Raw genomic sequence first — 17,488 nt, 5'->3', positions numbered from 1 at the left:
AATAAAACAAAGCATTTTGGTAATGTAAAAGAAACATTTGCTTCAGTAGAGCAAGGGTCCCTTTGACACGATTGAAAATCAAGAAAGCATTCAAATGACCGATAGATCAAATTACTAATTCTAACAAGTTAGTAAAAACAAAAGAATTGAAAAGTGACATGAGATGAAGTAAAACTACATTTTCACAAAGAAAAGATATGCACTTTATTTAGTGATGTTCACCTTCATCTTGATCTAGTTTAGATACCTCTTTCTATTTATGATCTAATTAATTTAAAATGGAAAGGTAATTCATAAAGTTAGTAATTCATAAAGTTACTATATTAAACACCTGAAACAACTGAATTTTCAATTCAGTTACTTGTACTCTCATTTAGATATATTACAGAAAAACAGGAGAGTTACTCTGAATTAGCCGCTCCTCAAGAAGGTGTGAAGAAACTGTTCATGCAACACCTTCAATTTAAGAAAAGCATTAAAAACATAATAATTAAGTGAAAATATTTTAGATTGAATGTAGTCAAGACACCAAATTTTGCTTGATTGATCTCACCAAAAATTTGCCCTTGTAACTTTGGAAAAGTTCTTTATTAACACTAACATAAAGTGCCCTGAGTGCAAGACAGCATCAAAAGCTGTCATGAAGGGTCCTGAAGCGCTCATGTTCATACCAATAATCACTGAACACAGGCAAACCAAATTCATAAGTGGTAGGTCAAAGTGAAAATGTAAGAAATGGTGAGGCAGGGGAAAAAAAAAAACAAAACAAAAAAACCCCAACCAACCCACAACTCTTCCTCCTCTTTTCTAGCTTTTGTCCCATTTCCCTAATAAGCAGTACTAGAAGTGGGAAAAAAAACCCAACAGAATACATTACCATTGTTACTACATTTATACCAACATCTGCATCACTTTTTTATAGGCAGTGCCAAGTGTTGACCCTTGACTTAGTAAGTTTTAATTTGCTATGAAGCATTAGAAATGAGAAGAACAGAGGACAGTAAGAAACGAACCATATTGGATAAAAGTGTTTAATCATTTTATCTCCTGAGCATTTCAGCAATCTCTCCATCTACAGATAAATATAAAAACTCCATAGAACTTACATGTACACCATGTTTGTGTCTAAGTCAATGCACACAATATCCTGTGGTGGATCGTACAGATCAAAGTATCGTGAATCAACTCCAACAATAAATGGAACAGGTGCACTGAGTACGGTGGCCAGAGACAAAGGACAGAGGGGGATATATGGACATTGCCACTGAAATGGAAATATCATCTGAAGGAAAAATTAAATGAAGTCAACGCATTAAAACAAGACAACACATACTGTACAATAAAACCCAAGAAGTTACATGCAGCAAGTTGAAATGAAATTGCTAAAAGCCTTGTAACACTGTCAGAAAAGAGTCTTCAAGTTTGACCACTTATTTACAGCACATCTCTTAGTTATCTATGCAAAAATGTTGATTGTTCTAATAGTTATAGTAATAAGACATCCTAGGGCACTTTAACTAAATGCTGTTGCTGGGAAAATGATCATTTAGTGCATCAATCATTTTAACTTAAAAAAGCCTTGTAACAACTATGGAGTTTGAACTGATTTCTCTCACTGCTGTACAGAACACTTTGTACTTACAGCTACTACAGCTTCAGCAACTCCTGTCAACACAGCTGGTCTAAGAGAATGGAGGAGGATCTTGCCTTCTAGTAATACAAAGAGTAACAGAGTGGCACAGTTTTCCGGTCCAAGATTCATGAGCAGAGTGCTAAAGTTTGCTCCACTAAGGGGTGGGTAGGAAGGGGGAAGAGAATAAGAATGTTACAGGCTTTAAAAAAAAAAAAAACCGAAACAAAAAAGTCACTACTATCAAACTTCTGACAACCGTTTGGAACGAACTAGTTGAATTGTGCTACTATTACCACACATCAAATATATACCTATCTATCTAATAGTTATCACCTCACTATGAGACTTGTACTGCCACAAAGAAACCTAATTTCAAATTCTACCATGCTACTGCTGAGTTTGTGTTGTTTATGGCACTCTCTCTCATATACGCACAGGCATCTTGTCTTTGTAACAGTAAAACAGTTCTAACTGGTTAACAACTAATCCAAGCACAAATAACACCAGTAGTTTCATATGATGGGTTACCTCAGGCAAAAATCATGAACTAAAGCATCCATTTGATCTTAGAATCACAGTATCAAATTCTAACACCAGTCAAGTAAAATCAATCCATCATTCTGATAGCAACATGCCTTTAGTTTCTACAGTTTAGACTCTATTTCATTTGTTTGGACTGTACACACTTATGAATTGTAATGACATCTTGAAGAGCACAGGGGTGTAAAATCTGTCCTTAGAAAAGTGCTTACGTGTTACTTTGCAGTTTGGTGGCTGGCTGCAATTTTTCACTTAAGAGGCTATGTAACAGATGTGATTAAACATGGGATTCTTCTGCATACAGAATATTATATGATAATTTGGGGGAGGGGGAAGATTAAAAAAGGGAGAATATTTTGGTTTTTAACTTAAAAACAAACCAAATATCAACAAAACCATGCAAACAAAACCCCATGTCACAATCATAGGGAGCTGCAGCCCAAAAGATGCAGGCCGTATCCACAGAGATTGCATCAATCTTCAAGCACAAATACCCATTTTTAGGTATAATTTTGAATTTCCAAAATGTTTGCACACTTGTGCATGGACTGATTTCACATAACTGCTTGACGTAAACGTCTCTCTTGGATCCAAAAAGGGAAAAAAAACAAGATAACAAACAGTCTATCTATGCTATTAAAAAAATTGTGCTTACTACACAGGTTCTGAAAATACAAGATATTTAAATTCATGTATTTTCTTCCTCACGGCCTGCTTCTTCTTTCTCCAGAGTTCCTACAATAATCTGGCAATTCATCTTTATTTCAGGATAATTAGTGATATTATTCTTCCACAAGGGACAGGTCTATGTCAAAAATACAATACTGTATAATACTATAAATGCGTATTGAGCTTTCTGTTTATAAGATCTAATAATATTGCAGTAATGTTTAGCTTCCTTCTATGACTCATTCCTATTTGCCTCTGAGTTTTTCAAGTAGCATACATTTAAAGCATTAATAATGATACCTTAATGGCAATGGTGTAGAAACTGGCTGAGACAATATTAATGCATCATGGGCAGAAAGCTGAAACACAAAGTAGCATGTGATTGATATGGACAACTCCAAAGTTAACACAGTATAATATTCAAATATAAATGTATATCCATAGTCTCATAAACTGCCTGGCAGACAGAGTCACAAATGTCATGCAAGAGACGCAAATCAGAGACAATCTTTGGGACTTGTGTTCACTAAGTCAACAGAGTTTGTATTAGTCACTGAAACGATTCTCAGAAGTTAGAGGAAATTCTCTGTGACTCAGTGTTGAACATGTAACCGCTGCTAGGTGATTAAACACAGAAGCATGAGAGACAGTGCCCCGGGGGACTAACCTTTGACCCACAGTAGTGGGTGGACAAGTGAGAGAAAGACAGAAAACAAACACCACCAGCAACCCCCCCGCAAGGAAATGCAAATGGTGCCTATAAAACGAAATGGTAATATATGGCAGAAATTTCAAAAGTGCAAGTAGGATGCTGCTGCCATCTGCACCACCTGAAGTCTGAAATAGCTTCCTTTGCTAAGTTACCCCAGGTTTGTATCAATGAAAGAGAAGGCCAACCCATGCATCTCCTCCCCTCTCCCTTCCTGCAGATGGGTATTCAAAGCTGAATAAAAAGCCTAAAGGAAGAAACCAGGCTTTCAAAAGCAAGAAAGAGGGTTTGCCATTATTGTAACTAAACATGGAAGCAAATGTTTTGCTTACCTGCACAAGAATTCTTGGCCTTTGTGGTGAAGGGAAAGGTATATTGTGCATAAAATGGGATATGTGCCTGAAAAGACAACAAGATGTTAGAAAAGCAGCACCAGGGACTAATCAGGGACTGAAAAGAATGTTAATCACATTTTGGAATTACTACGGTACCATAATTCAGAAAGGCTGTTAAGATTTATTTACTGTTTTGGTAAGTTTAAGAGCCTATTTATGCAAACTGAAACAAAGAAGCTCCATTCACTCACATTTCATGTGTGAAAATTAATACTGACAGCTTCAGATATGTATGCAAAAGGTAAGAACACACTGGCATCTAGGCAAGCCATTTAAAATTCCAGGCAGCCTAACCCCATTCTACAGAGTTTCTAATGAGGCTTAGCTAAGAGAAACTGGCTATTAGACATGGCCAGATGTCTAATACAGTTTTGAAGGTAACATCGTATTTCAGCAAACTTTTAGGACCATGAAAAAAAAAAACTATAGAGTTCTCTCACTCACTCACTCTCACACACACACACAAAATCTGCGTTGGTTGCAGTGCTTGGAAACAGACACAGATATTCATTGCTAATGCACGGAGTCCCTGAGCTTATATTTATTAACCTAAAATGCAGGACTGCAAACATTAGCATGTATCTTATAGCTCAGCCATTTTTTGTGTTTGACTTAGTTAAGAGGAAGGTAAATAGGCATGGCATATTCTAACAGAAAAGCCACAGTAAAATCCAGTTCATTTTCCCAGCACTGCAAGAGCCACTACTATTAAACAGAAGCAGCAACAACTTCTATCAGTACAACATAAGCTACACAATGCAGGCAAGAGGATGGAGCAAATATACCAACTAAGTAAGTGTGACATATATAAATCACATGACTTCCTGAGCTGAACTAACTTGAAAAATCTTTTACATACTTTTCAATGGGAAGAGGATGAGGTCCAGAAACAGAAAGTTTGTAGATGAACATAAGAAATTTTCGAAATGCTTCAAAGAAAGGCCAGTGTGAGAGAAGGCAGATGCATTTGTTGGAATTGATGGACTTGGAGGTAACCACTTTCCTCTCTACAGCTGTCAGGAGACCCAGCTGCAATTGTTGTTTTTCTGTTAGCAGCTCCCGGGGATAAGGCTCATAAAACTGAATAGCTGCACCATAAACCTAAAAGATGAAGAAAAACAGCTGAGCAGACCCAGTATTTAACAGGAGATTGGGTTAGAACTTTCAAAGCATCCTTAAGTCTTTGGTGTTTGCACACACGCTATAGTGCTTCTGCTGGTAGCTTGTGAAATGACTTTTCATTTATGTAACATACACAAAGTATCCTTATAAATGAAGTACTTTGGACTCTTTGTGCCTCTGTTCCTCTTTGTCATTGCACTTTCCTCAACAAAGTATTCATACTCAGTAAATTGAAAAGGAAGGAATCAAACTGCATGCTGCATGCATAGGGACAAAACCCTATCCATTAACTGTTGTGGTCAAAAATGAAAAAAACAAACCTTATGAAATGCTTGTGTTCAGTAAATTCTCCTATCATTACCACACTAAACAATAGAATTATTTTAGCTTTGACTTCACTCATTTTATCAAGCTAAACAGCTACCGACCTTTTCTAATATTCCTTCCCTATTTGTCAGTTTCATGATTAACTGAATTATTCTGGCAAGCTTAGCAAAAGGAGAACAGGAAAGATGGATACCACAGTATACATTCTCTCTGAGAAAAATACTGGCAGCTACTGCATTCCTCCTCGCAAAAGAAGTATTAATATGTTGAGGAAAGACTTTTTTTGTTGTTTGGAAATGGAAAAGTATATAAATTTCCCTGATAGGGGACTGAGGCAGAGTGGAAGTTCAGCTGTTATCACTAATAGAGCCAAACTGCTGTTTATTAGTCACAGAGAGCTAATGACACATTACAATCACTTACTCTCTCATGCAGTTCACACACACAGAGACACAGTTGGCAAGCTGAAGCAACAGCTGGGAGACCAACCCCAAACTAGGGCTCCCTTGCTTCACCAGGTGTACCAATAATCCTGTATTCTTTGTCTGTGTATAGCAGACACTGCCTTCTCACATGTGTGCAACACATTTTTGGTGCCAATGTGTGCTGGTGGCCTTATACAGATTCGGCAGACGGATAGTGTTCTGAATCTATCACTTCATGTGAATTTGACAGGATCACTGGTCTCAGGAGCTCATCAGTTCTTCAGAGCCTTTCACATGCTACATCTCAGCACATCCTTTTTCTCTCCCTGCCCTGCTGTTTTCTGGTAACTATTTTCCTATTAATGCGCATAGATACCTACAGAGCCCAATTACACAAATTCACACAGAAGCGGCTTTTAACATAACCATAGGAAAACCATAACAACGTAAACATTGCTAACAGATGTGGTAAGTGAACATCTCTAATATATAGGCTACATTTCCATTCCCAGAAACTTCTTACTTGAAAGAACAAGGAAATCCATGCACTGTGAGTTTTGGTTTTGTCAAAGTGTATGGTTCAGCTTACATGGGACTAAACAGCACATGCTCTTCCAGCTATTTTCTGTTTTGGTTTACTTCTGTCTTATATGAAGGCTTAAGAAATACAATTTTATAAGGCAAGTATTTAACAATTTATTTTGTAGCATTTCTCAAATACAGAAGAAACAATGCCTATTTATCTCCATAGCAGCCATTTGAACTAAAAGCAAAAACTAGTCACAGTGTGGAGCCATACCTTTTCTGCAGAAGAGCAAGTCAGTACAAATGTTGAGAACACTGGTAGCGGGTATTTGGTTTGAGGGTCCCAGCATTCAATAGTAGCTCCCATAGGAAGGCAGAAGAGAGGTACAGATTCCGACAGTGGGAATGACTCATAGTTCTCTTGAGGATATCTGAAAATTAAGCCTTCAGAATGGGAGAAGGAAAAGTAAGCATATTTGCTTTGCAAGCCCTAAATAACGTAAGCAATATATTTTCCACAATATACAGCAAAGTCTGTTGATTATCTGGACTTTATAATTGAAGATTACATCTACAGAAGAAGAAAGTCTCTCGTTTGACAGTAAGACTAAGTCATCCAGGTAACAATCATTTAAAAATTATGTATGAATACTGAAGCACTCTCTTTCGGTAACTGCTCAAAAAACCAGTACATGGTAAAAACTAGTTAATGAAGATTTTTACTTTAAACCAGTTGGGAATTACCTGTGCTATGTAACTGTGCCACTGGAATGGATTTTATTACAAAGAAATTCCTATGAAGAAAGTGATAATTTATCTACTGTAAAAACAGCAGCAATACCTCCATCGAAAATAGGATGAACTAGCTGACTGTCCACATTTTCTGCTAATCAGTCAATATGTTCAATTTAAACAAATCATTTATTCAGTTTTCAGAAATATATCTAACTCTTGCTGGTAGAAAATAGGCACACAAGCACTGGTTTACAATTGCTGTTCATCTAGCTTATTTTATGGTACACTGATTTCATTATCTATGCTTTCCACTTCTACTTGGTAGTTTACTCCTTTCAAAGGAATTTGGTGCACTTAGTGTTCAGTAGAAACTCTTTTGAAAGTTTTTTTGGACTTCTTCAGAAAAAAAAGATAATCTGTAGCAATGGATTAAAAAACTTATAGAAGTCAGACTTAAAAGAAAAGACTTTTTGTCATTTATTTTTCAGAATATTTTTCACTCTCCTCAAATAAGAAACAAGTGAATAGTTGTGGACTGAAGGGAAGAAACACACTTAACTTTCAAATTAAATGAAAAATATTGCATTAGCTGTGAGACATAAAAAGAAGTATGAGCAAGGTTGAATGGAATTTTTAATTACTCCTTCTCCATCATCACTTACACAAGAAATATGAAGTCTTTTGTTACATCTGAAATGCTTGCTAAACTTTCTGCTAAAGCTCCTAAGCTACCAAACCTGTTATGATAAGAACTAAATTAATACAGAACAATGCTATTTCTATTAAGGCTTTTTTTTTTTTTCCTGGGAAAAAGTGAGGAGAGCAAAGAAGGCATTATAGGAGTGGATTTCAACTGACATGCTCTAGGAACAGAATTCTGACAGACAGCACTTAAGCTTTTAAAATTATTATTTGATTTCAACATGGCATTCGAATCCTTCTGTTAGTATGTTTAGACAGTCTGCTTCTAAAATTACTTACCGGCTTTATATGCTAAAGAGTTGGAAGCTGGCACAGACTTCTTGTAACAAAGGTATACGCTGGAACCCCACTGAAAGACATAAGGCTCATCTTAGAACCAACAAAGATGACTACAGGCAGCACAGAAATCAAGTATAAGCACTTGAATATACTCCCACTTAAAAACAAAGCAGACATTTAAATAAAAAGTGTTACAGAATAAAATGACTAGTTGTCTGCCGAGTGCACGTAAATCATGAAATTGAGAATTCACCCTTCTCACATTTTTTAGAGATTACAGGATTTACATAAAATAACCACACCACCACACTACTCTGACTTATTCCAACAGAAGAACAGGGAAAAGTGAAGCAAATCATTTGCAGCTTCACATTTTCTTGGTTATTTAAAAGGAGACTTTTATGGGAACCTCATCAGTGGAAATGAAATTCTAAACATCATTACCTGAAGTTTTTATCGTACTTCCATAAACTGGTTATTTACAGAATGTTTTTGCAGTTTGTCTAAATACACTCTACCATTCAAAAAAGATCATTTATTTCAGCTTGAGTAAACTCAATACAAAACAGACTAAATAAAAGTGAACTGATTGGAAAAGAGTACATGACGAAACTGTAAGCAGTAATTATAATTCTTACATGTCTTAGTAACATAGGTATTATTAATAATTAAGAAAAAAGAGTTTATGATTCATTCCAAGTGTCAGCATCACCAAAGGAGGCATGTGTGTTAAAAAAAAAATAAATCCATTGCACTATTCCTAAATAGCACCTAGACGTGAATATGCAAACTGAAGTAGGGAGTAATCGGTATGAAGAAGAAATTCCTAACACCAAAGGAAATCAGAGCAACACAACCTACGAAACTGAAGTCTCACACACGGTATATAGAATGAAAGAATTATGATGTAGTCATAGAACACAGTTATAACAGTGCCAAGAAGAGTTCAAAGAGCTACTCCTTTGGGTTTGTTTCTTGGGTTTAAAAAAAAAAAAAAAAGAAAAAAGGAGACTCAAGCCTTTATGTACTCACCATACCACAGTTTAAATTCTTATCAACTTTGCAGAATGTATGAGGAGGGGTTTCTCCTTTGCTAGTAACAATAACACAGATATCAGTCACTGCCAATGAATTTTGAGGTCGTATTGGAGAAGCCCTTCGATATGTGATAAAGATCCGTTGAGAAGAAGCTGAACTGTTGTTAACATTAGCGCAACGACCATATGGAGTAGCTTGAATCACCTCGCAGCCTGAAATAATGCGTTCCTTTCCTTCATATAGAACTCTGCAGACAGGAAGGAAACAAAATATTATGTGCATTCAAATATATATGAAATTACTTGGACAAATTCACAGAAATTGTCCATCCGTTAGCACCTTATGTCATCATTGCAATGTTCTAACGTACATTTTATATATTGTCTTTTATCATGCACGATTTGAGGCAAAGAAACTGTTCAGGAATATTTAAATATTATAAGAGATCTCTGTGGGAACAAATCATAGTTATGGAAAAATAAAATCAAGCCATACTGAAAAGCATTTAGTTATAGAATTAGTAAGAATGATGCAATATCAATGAAAATTAAATACATAGGAAGCTTTAAATTGCTTGCACACATGATACTTGCTAATTTCTTAGAAATTATTTCCATCACTAAAGTGTCTGGAAAGTAATTTCAAGCTTCCTTTTTTTTTTTTTTTTTTTAAGGAATGCTGTTGGAAAAGAACAACAGAAGACAGAATTCTGCTTCCTAGATGAATTTTTACAGAAAAAAAACCCCAAACCCAGTAATGATTTACATTCATAGTTTGAATAACATTCCTCCAGAGAAGGAAAAAAAAAAAAGACAAAATAATACTCCATTCCACAGAAAAGGAAGAAATAATAACTACAGTTGACTGTACTCCAAGAAAGCAGAATATATGTTACATGGCGATACAGCAACATTCAGATGGTACCTGGATTTTTTAGCCAGATCAGTAGTTTAGATCACCATATTCTTAGCAAAAAAAGAAAGATCCTTCACAGCAGCTAAATGAGCTAAAACTTTACACTCCGATCTTTCCCAAATATAAAGCTATTAGGATGTGACCATGAGAAGAAATGTGGAAGTTAAACCATACATCACTGCATATTTTTAATGCACAGATGCTATGATAGGGCAAGCTTTATCTCCCATTCCACATCCAAATAAGCAATGGTTCCATTTGCTTGATTCTCTGCAGTATGTACAAAGTACTTGCCCCCTTCAAATGAGTTTTCATCTCTACAATACATGGCAAGATTTAGGATAAAGGTAACACATTAAAACTTCCTATTTTGTGACCTGCAGCTTCCCACATGTAGTCCATCACAACTTTACTTTAAAATAAAAAATAACCAGGCAATATATCTGGAATATGCAAATATTACTGTTTATTCTGATCCCACAGAACAAATGCATATCTTGTCATAGTATTGAGGATATATGTGAACTACAGTCCTAGAATACTTTAATAAAGCAAGAAATCACAATAGTTGGGAGCACATTGATGTAGCTACCAGGCTGCCATACAAATTTATTCAGCTAGTTCATGGAGGACAATATCCTTGCCTTCAATAATGGTTTCAGTTGTAAAGAGTCTGATCATCACAATTTTGCTACATTTAAAAATAACGTGTAATCTCAGGTTCAAAACCAGCCTAATACCAGCATTTCCAAGTTGCAACATTAGTTTTAATATACTACCTACTGCTTCAAGATACGGATAGAGAAAGTACATGCTATTCAAATTACTTCTAAACTAAATAATCTTCTGGAAGAACATGTATTTTGCTCTTTTTATTGGGTTACCTATATCATGAAGTTAAAAAAACAAAAAAAACCCCCAAAAAACAAACACAAACCAAACAACTACAATTGCAGCAGCTCTCAGGCCACCTTCATTGTGCATAAAGAGTTTACATGAACTCTTCACATCACTGCCTTACATTAATCAGAAGATAATATTAACAGAGCAGTCTCCAATGGAAGTTTCAGATCCATTTTATTTCAATTTCATGTATTTTAAATAAAATGCAAGAATTTAAAGTTATTCCAGAAACATTTGTCAGCTGACAGCTTTTGAGAAGGAAAACCATATTAATCAGACAATTTCAGCAGTTCAATTTAATAAGTTTACAAGTATTCTCAGAAAGATACTTAAAGACTGAAGAATTTCTCAGTTGTGCAAATACTTCTAAGAGGTAAGGGACTGACCAGTGTTCAAGACTGTAACAGTGGGCTCACCTCCCATCAAAAGCAAAAAGAAAATGAAAGCAACCCTCACCCCTACATATATACCAGCAGAAGTATTACTAAAACCACACCTTTTTCTGACCTCATGCATAGTACTAAATTTAAGAAAACAAGCAAACAGAAGAAAACCACCGCCCATGGATCACTCAAGTAAAACATTTATTTTAATGATTCAGACAAAACCATTCCCAAGTGATGCATGAAATATTTAACATGACACCTTGTATTTACAAAATCCTCCCTGAGAGAATAAGTTTACTCCTACTTGTTTCAGCTTCCCAGTGTCTGCCTTTGATTAATTAGTACTGATCAGAGTAAGACTTGTTTCCTGCTTCTATGAGCTTATACTTTGGCCTCCAGCCTAAGTAGACCTTATTTGCGACATTATTCTACCAATTTCAATAAAGTTTCATTTCAAGCGAAATGTAACCTACAGTTTCCTCTAGATGTTAGGTCCTTTCTTTGTAAGAAAGGCCAAAAAAATCTTGTTATCTCTTCGTAAGGCTGTTTCACATTGCACATGGACGTTCTCTCATGACCAGTTTTACTGATTTAAAGGTATACTTCAATACATAACAGAGTTTAGAAAATATAAATACTACCTCCTTGCAGCTGCTGAGTTAAAAACCTTAAGCCACAGAAAACTCTGCTTCTGGAACACCGTTTCAAAATAGGCAGACAGTTGCAAATTACATCGTGTGGGGCTGTGCTCCAGCTTGACTTCTCTAGGTCCAGCCACATTTCTGCCTCTCACAGTCCTTATGTAAAGTAACTCTTTATAACAACTCTTCATATGTCATTTAAGAGAGGACCGAATGCAAGTATTGAATAATAAAGGAACTAAAATAAATATACTAAGCAGTAGGAGGGTCAGAGGAGAAGCGCTGGGTCAAACAGAGGGAAAAGATTGACTTACCTTTTATTTCTACTGCCACCACTATTATTATTCATCGAAACATACAAGTGACTAGTTTCATCATTATTATCCTAAGCTGTTCCAAACACCCAACTGCATTGTCACACTGGTGGGATCTAAGGAACAATGGAAGATGCTTGGCTGTTAAGAACATCTTCCAGTTTCTATTATGCTTTTTGAAATTTGAGTTCACTTTAATTTTTGAAATACATCTCTAATAAAGAAAAACATTTGTTCAATCAATACTTCTGCAGATATGTAGAAGTATACATATCATACAGATATGTATACTTTCAGAAACCGGGTATGCAGAATGAGATGGGTCCTTGGCGCAGAACCAGTAACCAAACTAAAGTTTCCCATACTAGTTACCGCCCCCCCCCCCCCCCCCTTCCCCCCCCTTCCCCCCATCAGTATTTCTTTATTTACACAATACAAGTTACCTAACTTCTGCATTACTCAGTAATACAAGAACCTCTGCTTCAGACAAGAAGTCTGATATTCTTTCCTTGGTCCTTTCTACAGTAAGTGTTACAAATTGCAAAACCACTTACACTTAAAAAGCATTTTTCTGTCAGGTTTTCTTCCACTTAAGAAACAAGTGCTGAAGCTCTCCCATAGTCCTAACTCAAGTGTAAAACAGAGAGAGGTGAGATCTTGTTTCAAAGTCTCACCTAAACCAAAACAAATCTCAAATCTCAGTTCTTGTCTATTTCTGGAACATCAGCAAAAATATTGGTTAGGAAAGCAACAGAATGACTATTAGCTGAATTATTTATAGACATACAAGCTTAAGATACTAAATTTTACAGCCATATGTAGGAAAAGGACCTTAGAGATATCTTGTCCTAGGATCAAATCTTTATTTTTCCAACCAATAACAGCCGCAGTAAATGCAACATCCAGAGGCACAGCACATGGCCTAACTTTATCAAAGTGAGTACCTGCAGCAGGAAGTCACTCTAGCAGCTTACAGACACTTCAACTTAAGAACCAGTGGAAGAATAGGAAGGAAAGAGGATGGAAGGCACAGAAATACAGAACACAAGGACAATGGCAAAGAATCAGTAGAGCATACCCCATCTCCCCCCTTCCTCCAAACAGTATTTGTTTAATTAGTTTCCCTAAAAATAGACCTGAAAGAAATACACACACAAATATTTATCAAGAATCATCTGAATGCTCGGAGTACGAAATAACTCAACTTTATATTAACAATCTTGACACAAGACTACGGATTTGACCCTTTCAAGGGATATACTCTTCCTCTACCTACTAAGTCCACTCGTCACGTCACCTGACTTAATGGATATTTAAGGCTCAAAGATAAAATATTCTTTCACACTTGGTTCTTTAATTAAAAGAGTAGAGAACAGCATAAATTAGCCTTCGGACTGTACATTCATCTCTTGCCCAAACTCCACTTTCATTTGAACACACTGAAATTCACAAAAAAAAAAAAAAAAAAAAGAAAAAAAAGAAAGCTTGCTCTAACCATCTTTTGCACGTAGCTGCAAAACAGCAGGAACAGCAGGGGGAAAACATTCGTATGCATCATTGCTCAGAAAGAAAAGCCTGCCATGATTTGTTAGGTGTGACACCCTAACTAGATCTGTGTAAAACGAAATACAGAATAAATACTACTTGCCAAATACCACAGTTTTCCACCAATAGTTTTAAAAAACGCCTCTGTTAAGGAAGCCCTTACTCAGCCAACTATTTGCCTATTTTGCTTATCAGGTATTCCCTATGAAATCAACCCAAGCATTCAAGGTCCTAAAGTTGTGAGAGACATGAAAATAAACATGTGCTAGCAGAGTCACTTCCATAAAGGCACACGCTGAAGACTGACGGTTTAGGAATCCCTTTGAGGGATCACTCCCTCTAGAAATTCTTCCTTCTGCTAAAACTTACTGAAGTTTGACATATCATTCAAAGAATAACTTTATACTGCAATTCTACAGTCAAATCCCTTTGTAACAGTTATCTCATCTTGCAGTGTCAGTCACACACATGGGAAAAGACTATTTTAAAAGATTACAGTTTCACAGAAGCTTACTAGAACATAGCTTAGATGATCAAGATGAACTGAAATCAGAATGTATCGGGTTAATTATACAACTTGAACTATAATTCTTAGAGCAAAGATCTTGCCATGTAACTAATTTCATTACTAAGATTTCACCATCAGTTTCTTCCTGACTGGACTCTACTTCTTGGTTGGCACTCAAACTGGAGGTCAAAAGCAGGGTATGTAGGCATTGTGCCTGACGCACTTGAACTTATAAATGAAATTAACTAAACTTGTTATACTTATAGCTTACATATAGATGCATGTTTTTTTACTTTACTCTTTACTATTTATTTAATAACTAAATAAGGGAAAACACACACATTCCTTATTTGCCATCATTGTAACAGTTCCCCCCACCCATGCTCCATTTTCTCTTTCTCATTACATCCCTGGTAATTCTACAATGTCCTTATCCAAACCAGAGAAGTAGAAGTGCTACATAGAGCAATTTAGACAATACTGTAGTGCTGCATGAGTTATTGAAAGTTGAGCATTACCTCAATATGCTAGTAGCACAAAACTCAATATTCACCACCTCAAGATCTTGGGGGATTTTGTGATCTTGGTCCTGAATACTTACATTAAACTCAGTATCCTATAAGCAACAAAATTAGCTCAGAGCTTCCTTGCCAGGTTGCCCCCTGCCTTTATTAAGCATTGAACTTAAAGTATTGACCATATCTAAAGTTTTCAAACACAGTACTAGTAACTCTTTAGGAACTTATGCCTCAGACACCAAAGAGCGTGTTTTTTGAAATACAAGCATGATTAGAGTTACCAAGAGACTACATAATCCGGTGTTTGCAGCCAATCATGTCAGAACTTGTAAGTGACCTCACAAATACTCTGATCTGAAGTAAGGCAGGCTACAAGATTCTAGGTAGGTGGATAATTTTAAGATCTTTGTTTCAGTGTCCTACCATTTTTACGTGGTATCTTTTACCTTAAGCATTAAAGTGAATTCCACAAAGTGATAATTTTTGTCTTCTGAAGTCATCACTTTCAGATTAAGCATGTTATATTTTTGGATTTGCACTATACCATTTCTATAAATTAATTTTGTACTTTTCTCTCACCTTTCATAAAAATGCAGTGAACTTCATTTCTCATATCTAATTTGCTCCATCTCCCTCTCTCTCTCTATTTCATATCTTTTAAAGTTAAAACATTATGATTCATTTTAAAAAGACAAGTTCACTAGAAGACTGACACTTTTTTCTACTTAGTTCAGGAAGAAAATTCTAGACAGATACACACAATACGCAATATACGTTCAAAGACAATATGTTTTTAAAAGTTTTCTCACATCTGTTTTCATCATCATCTATTAAGAGTAAGACTTGATCATTATTGAAGGAGGAACTGAATTGTTATAGAAATCTCACCCGATGTCAGTAAGAGGTGGTTTGTCCCGGCCTCTCTTGTAGCAAAGAAAAAGTTCAGGACTCTTTAGACTTCCATAGTTTAAGTTGGCTTGAAGGGCTGTAGGGGTGGCTTCAACACAGGTGTATCCCTCTGGGACAGTTTCACCAGCTGATTTAATTATCACAGCAATGTCAGTAATTGGAGCCTTTGGACCACTTGACTTTGTTTCATGGCGGCTTATTTCTTGGTCCAGGAGGGTTGCAGTATCTGTATCAGTGAGCCCTGCCACTACAAAATAGTCAGCCACTCGTGGACCTTTGTCTTCTATCATGGTTATGTCAGTAGTTCCTGGGGAATATAAAGAGAGAGAAATCAAACACTCTGCTTTCAAGCTAAACCCCTTCCCTCAACAAGTATGAGGACTTAAAACCTTTAAAGAAATTTTTGCAAATAAAAAAATTCCTATATAGAGATTTCATGAAAATTCTAGGGAAACTCCAAAACTAACTTTGATTTTTGCTGCTTAAAGAGACAGTATTGTCGGTAATTGGATTTCAGTTACAGCACCATAACAGTCATGTTTTAGCACAAAGAAGTTTGAGTGAGTTAAAAAACTCAAAGCTCCTAACACAGCAGCTACACAGAAAATTGCTTGGTGTTAGCTATTAGACCATTCAAGCTCTTTGCAGGCTATAAGTTAATGCAGGTACCCCTAACTAAAAGCACCTATATTTTTCTGCCATTGCTTAGTGAGTAATTTGACTACAGAATCGGGCTGCTTTTTTTCTTTTTTTTTCTTTCTTTTTTTTTTTTTTGAGAGAGAACAATTCCATGGATAGGCTTACTAGTTTCTTCTGCACATTTCATCCATTTTGTTTCATAATCTAGACCTAACAGTGCAGTCTTGAGCCATTCAGCTGGCAACTGTAACATCTGGAAGTCATTTACAAAAATTACACATCCAAACCCACATTTCATCAGCTGATCAGGCAGTACACATCACTGCTCAGCTGCACATTCCAGATCTGGAAAGAGTTGTTCTCCCAACGCCAGCGATGTTCACTAAGCATAGGATTTTAAAGCGGTGAAAAGCAAGTTTCTATTAAGAGCAAAACTAGCTGACAGTCTATGCTCAAATATCATAAGTACAATTTCAAGTACCTGATCTCATGAAATACCTATCTTTTTAAAAGTTGAGTGAGAAATATTTAAGCAGTAGTTGCCAAGCAATAAACCTTAATACTGTTATAACCCTTCAGGGAGCTAGGGACCACCTTCTTTTAGATTCCATCAACAGATTTCTGCGGATCCCATCTAGAAAGCTAACCAAGAATGGAAGTCTGGTTCCCATCTTTGAAAACAAGACTGCCACAGCTGCCAAGGTGCCACCTACCAAGGAGTGGTGGTCCATGGGTATTACCAAATAGTAAGTGCACCAAAATTGAAAAGTTTCTTGTATTTAGAATGTCCTAGTCTGGTAACTGCAGAAATATTGGCCTCTGCTATCAGAAAAGATGGTTTGGCGGAGACAGTATAATCCTGTTCTGTGCAACCTCATTTCTCCTCCTGTTCTTACCCTGCTCTTTCTTACTGAAATTACACTGAAAAGGCATTTTCCATCTTCATAGTTTACAAGACTTCTAAAACACGTTATTAAATGTGTTTTGAGTACTCAGCTGAAGGAAAAATCAGTTATTCATCCTGCATGCTTACTAATAAATCTTAGCGTAAGATTATGCAACTTAGGCACCAACAACTATATTGCAAGGTACTGTAGCATGAGATGAAAGT

General features: G+C 36.2%; 1 protein-coding gene across 2 annotated transcripts in view; it reads right to left on the bottom strand.

Moving 5' to 3' along the window:
- The window catches only part of DENND4C (DENN/MADD domain containing 4C), a 54,008-nt gene extending 37,969 nt beyond the window's left edge, over positions 1–16,039 (bottom strand). For both annotated transcript variants that reach the window (XM_009328071.1, XM_009328072.1), the window contains exons 1-9: positions 15,718–16,039; positions 9,094–9,346; positions 8,062–8,131; positions 6,620–6,789; positions 4,806–5,047; positions 3,884–3,950; positions 3,143–3,201; positions 1,643–1,787; positions 1,107–1,282 (exon numbers count right to left, since the gene is read on the bottom strand). In XM_009328071.1, coding sequence (XP_009326346.1) covers positions 1,107–1,282; positions 1,643–1,787; positions 3,143–3,201; positions 3,884–3,950; positions 4,806–5,047; positions 6,620–6,789; positions 8,062–8,131; positions 9,094–9,346; positions 15,718–16,028 — 1,493 coding nt within the window. In that variant the 5' untranslated portion in view covers positions 16,029–16,039. The remainder of the gene's footprint in view (positions 1–1,106; positions 1,283–1,642; positions 1,788–3,142; positions 3,202–3,883; positions 3,951–4,805; positions 5,048–6,619; positions 6,790–8,061; positions 8,132–9,093; positions 9,347–15,717) is intronic.
- Between the last annotated feature and the right edge of the window lie 1,449 nt (positions 16,040–17,488).

This window comes from Pygoscelis adeliae, unplaced genomic scaffold (genome assembly GCF_000699105.1).
Source record: "Pygoscelis adeliae isolate BGI_AS28 unplaced genomic scaffold, ASM69910v1 Scaffold45, whole genome shotgun sequence".
NCBI classification, from domain to species: Eukaryota; Metazoa; Chordata; class Aves; order Sphenisciformes; family Spheniscidae; genus Pygoscelis; species Pygoscelis adeliae.
The sequence above is the reverse complement of the archived record's forward strand: the minus strand, read 5'-3'. Positions and strand labels throughout refer to the sequence as shown.